The sequence below is a fragment of the Lactuca serriola genome, chromosome 3 (genome assembly GCF_051521515.1).
Source record: "Lactuca serriola cultivar US96UC23 chromosome 3, Lser_US96UC23_V15, whole genome shotgun sequence".
Classification (NCBI taxonomy): Eukaryota; Viridiplantae; Streptophyta; class Magnoliopsida; order Asterales; family Asteraceae; genus Lactuca; species Lactuca serriola.
The window spans coordinates 132,678,234-132,682,773 of record NC_136410.1 but is presented as its reverse complement, the minus strand read 5'-3'; the positions used below and the strand labels follow the sequence as shown (position 1 = coordinate 132,682,773).

The 4,540-nt window shown below is 32.0% G+C and overlaps 1 protein-coding gene across 1 annotated transcript; it reads left to right on the top strand.

The window, feature by feature from the left end:
• Positions 1-947: 947 nt before the first annotated feature.
• On the top strand, positions 948-4,002 carry LOC145093161 (heptahelical transmembrane protein 4-like). Its single transcript, XM_079031229.1, has 4 exons — positions 948-1,282; positions 1,485-1,735; positions 1,844-2,171; positions 3,123-4,002. Exons 2-4 carry the CDS (start codon positions 1,488-1,490, stop codon positions 3,774-3,776), a joined length of 1,230 nt encoding a protein of 409 aa, XP_078887355.1. The 5' UTR covers positions 948-1,282; positions 1,485-1,487; the 3' UTR covers positions 3,777-4,002.
• Positions 4,003-4,540: the final 538 nt, after the last annotated feature.

Below are 4,540 nucleotides of genomic sequence, written 5' to 3'. Positions count from 1 at the left end.
TCATTTATGATTATGTATCTATATCAGTAATAAAATCGGTAAAATGTATGTTTCTAGGAAAAATGGCTTGAAATGAACTGATAAGATGAATATACTGAGTTATATAAGATTAGATAGACAATTTGAAATTTCTTATAAAATTTAAACTGACGAAGTTGTTTCTAGTTTATGTAATTAATAATTATTGCAGTCTTCGTCAGAAGTATTATATATTCCAAAAATTATATAATACATCATGATATTAAGTTTTACAGTAAACATAACATTATATAACCCAACATATCCATCCATCAGCTTATTTAATAACTAGACGTCAAAGTCAATAATGAAAACGATAATAGGGAGAAAAATGTCAAATTATCACTTGATTTTAGTTTGTAACTTATTCGTAAATTATGATAAAATCATAAGACTTTAATAGAACCGTGTAAGTAATGAAACCGATAAACCGAAAAAAATGGGTCAAATCGTTATTTTTATCGGTAATTCATGTTTCTTCATAAACAAATTTTATTTTGTGACTTTTCTATAAATTAGACTAAAATATTAGAACTTTTCTAAAGATTTTCTTAAATAAAAACTATAAATCTTGTAGCTATTTGGTTCCACTATTTTTTTCGAACATACCTATAAACTTGTTGTCTAGTTGCATAACTTTAAAAGATAGTATTTAATTTAACTAGAACGAAAAATAAAGATCACGGGTTTAATTAATAAAAAAGTTGGTGTGAAAAATGACATTTCTCAATGTCATTTTTGAGACACACGTCTCTGTAATGTTTGAACATGGAAGGTGATTACAAAATTCAAGAAAATGTCAACATTCTCAAGCAAAAACCAAGAAATAAATATATTTTTTAAAATCAAGAGAAAATATAAAAAAATCAAACGGAATAATCGAGGCATCTCCGCATATCTTTTCTGTATAAATCTTTCTTTTATATATTTCCTTCCAAAAAAACTAGGGCACCATTGCATTACGTCGACACCCCATGTTCATGGTCCACATTTGAAGCATTTCTTGCTTCAATTTTTTTTTTTTAATCCGATTTCATTTTGGCGGTTGATAGATTTTTTATTCATTTCCGATTTCCTTGAATTCATAATCAAATTTCCTTGTTCAATCCGTCTGCAAATATTCTCTGCTCATTACCCCACCAACAAAATCTCCAAACAACGCAATTACACTCAATCTTGACTCAACGAGCTGATTTTTATACCAAAATCACAAACATTCATGTTCTATTGAAGATTTCTCCATCTGGGTTTTTTCCAATTGCAGGTAATTTCGATTAATTACCCGATTTAGCATCTTTGCGTGTACGTATACGTAACTATCATCTTCTCAATTAAAGGCTTTCTATCTTGATTCTTCCCTTTGAATATTCTATTAAAAGTTGCTGTAATTCGAATTTGAGGCAGCGAGCTACGTAAATCAATTTGGATGTATTTATACTAATTCATAACGATTGATTGTTTGATAGAAAATGGGCAAAAGGGGTGGCGCTGAATCGAGTGACAACAATCAAAGAGTTGATGTATCAATAACGAAAGAACAAGGAAAGGGGAAGAAATTATGGAAGAAGATGAAGTATCAGCTGGTTGAATACCACTCGTTGCCTGCGTATATGAAAGATAATGAATTCATATTAGGCCATTATCGTGCTGAATGGCCTCTCAAGCAGATTTTCTTGAGCATCTTCACCCTTCACAACGAAACCCTTAACGTTTGGACGTAAGAACATTCAATACCCTTTCTTCAATTTCATTTCCTTTAAACAATCTTTTGATAAATTCAATTCCTTATATGCTGTTGTTGTTGTTGTTGTTGTTGTTGTTGCAGACATTTGATTGGGTTCTTCCTGTTCCTAACCCTAACAATTTATAGTGCGAAAATGATCCCAAATGTAGTCGATATCCCAACCCTAAAACATTTCCCAGATGTATTGAGAAAAACCGATCTTTATAAACTTCGTGAAGACCTTTTAACTTGTATTCCTTCAATGCCTAATATGCCCGATTTACAGAAACTCCGAGATGAAATCAAGACTTCATTTCATGCATCATCGGACCTCCTGCCATTAATGTCAAATTGGCATATTGTCGAACTTCTTACAAATTGTTTGCCTGAGCGATTCTCACATAGCAACCACACCGATATTTGTGTTCTTGTAAGTCTATCTTATCTTTCTTTTTGTCTCAATTTTGCTTTACAAATGCTCGTTATGTAATAAGCAAAGTTGGTATTAGAGTCTTGAATAGTCGGAATATGGGATTCCAATGTGAGTTTCAATTCCAATTCCGATGTGAATTGGATTCCATATCCTTTTTTTTGCAACAATTTGGGTGCAAAGTTGCTGTAATCGAATACCATTTCATATACCAAAATGGTGTTTTGGTGAATAGTGTAACAATAAAATTACATTAACTTAGAATTATATAAACTAAAATTTGAAACAATTAAAATAAACTAGATATTTATAAAACTCGAACTTGAAGGACCACAAATGTCACATGAAACTTTCACACCAAATTTGGTGTGAAAGTTTCCTTTGCACACATTGATATTTGAGCTTTAAATTTTATGTATTATTAGTTTATTATTTGTATAATGATTGTTACTTGATATTAGTTTAAGATACATATTAAAATTAATTTGTATGTTTCAAATTTACTTAAAAACTAACACTTCAAAATAATCTAAAACACATTACATATCAAAATAGAACACATAAGTGACATATTAAAATATTAGTAATCTAATAAAAACTAACAATCAACATATATATTACAATTACAATACTAGTAATATACTTTTATATGGAGCAAGAAATTGTACAATAAGCCGAAATGAATCACTATTTTCACCAACTATTATACCATTTTAATGCATTAAATGGTGCAATCACAAGAGTTTCAATTCCAATGTGAATTGTTCTTCTGAACATTAGACTCTTATGCCTGTCACCATGTATCTGATTTACATCTCACATCAGTCTTCTTGGGCTACATAGACAGTGTGAGCCAGCTCAGGGGTTGTTGAAAGAATAACTGTGTTACAAGAAACAGTTATATCATAATAACAAAAATATTTTCTTGTATCCTTCCCGATTTTTTTGTAGCAAAGCATGAAAGAAGATGTAGCAAACATTATCGCGCCATTAATTACACGACCAATCACAAAATGGCCATTCTTCGCGTTCTTAGGCGGAGCAATGTTTTGCCTCCTATCAAGCAGTCTCTGCCACCTCCTCTGCTGCCACTCAAAACGTCTCTCTTACATCATGCTCCGCCTCGACTACGCCGGCATCGCCGCCCTAATCTCCACCTCATTCTACCCACCTGTCTACTACGCATTCATGTGCCACCCTTTCTTCTGCAATCTCTACCTAGGGTTCATAACCCTTTTAGGAATCGCAACAATCATGGTATCCCTCCTACCCGTATTTGATCGACCCGAGTATCGAAACATCCGTACGGGTCTTTTTCTTGGAATGGGGTTATCGGGTGCGGGCCCCATTTTTCATAAACTTGTTTGGTTTTGGAATCAACCGGAAGCAGTGTATACGACTGGATATGAGATCTTGATGGGGACATTTTATGGGATTGGGAGTTTGCTTTATGCAACGAGGATACCCGAAAGATGGATGCCCGGGAAATTTGATATTGTGGGGAATAGTCATAATTTGTTTCATGTGTTGGTGGTGGCCGGAGCTTATACGCATTATAGGGCGGGGTTGGTGTATTTGAGGTGGAGGGATATGGAAGGGTGTTGATGGGGAAGAAGAGGGAGGTGGAATAAGTATGTGTAGTTGTGATATTGTTGTATAGTTTAGGAAGATGTGGAGGTTTTATAAAAAAAATTCATCATGATGATGAGTATGTGATGTTGTTATATATATGATATATCCAATCCATGAATATGTGATGGTATTACATATATGATGTATCCAATCCGTTTGTAGTTGGGACTTTGTTATATCACAAACACCATATTTTCTACTTTGGGCTTTATAAACAATAACAAGCTTTGTTATGCACTTATGATAGTGAAAGTAGTTTCTAATATTTGGTTTGAAGAATACTTTTAAAAAGTTTGTTATGCACTTATGCTAGTGAAAATAGTTCCTAATATTTGGTTTGAAGAATACTTTTTTGAAAGGAATGGAATATGTAGAAAGAATTGAAATCCAAATCCGAATGAATTAGATTTTATAGGAATTAAAATCAATTATATGATTGGTTGACGTGAAACACATTTTATAGGAATTAAAATCAGTTATGTGTTTGTTGACATGGTACAGAATGAAATTATTTCTTGTTTTTTGTTTGGTTTACAAATACGTCTAAACAATTCGAAAACGAATTATGTAAAAATATAAAAAAAGAAAAATACTATTTATTATTTTCTATAATATTTATGTATGTCTATAAATTGTTATTACATACATTATTCGAGGAATAGTTCTATTACTATTTTGATTTGTGTTATAAGACAGAGTCCTAAAGAGTATTTGGTTCTTTAGTAAGTGTTGAAACT

Bases quoted from the DNA above. Each gene is read 5' to 3' on its own strand.
- LOC145093161 (XM_079031229.1), top strand. From the start codon at position 1,488: ATGGGCAAAAGGGGTGGCGCTGAATCGAGTGACAACAATCAAAGAGTT. The intron at 1,736-1,843 runs GTAAGAACATTC...TTGTTGTTGCAG, and splicing joins GAAACCCTTAACGTTTGGAC to ACATTTGATTGGGTTCTTCC. The intron at 2,172-3,122 runs GTAAGTCTATCT...ATTTTTTTGTAG, and splicing joins ACACCGATATTTGTGTTCTT to CAAAGCATGAAAGAAGATGT.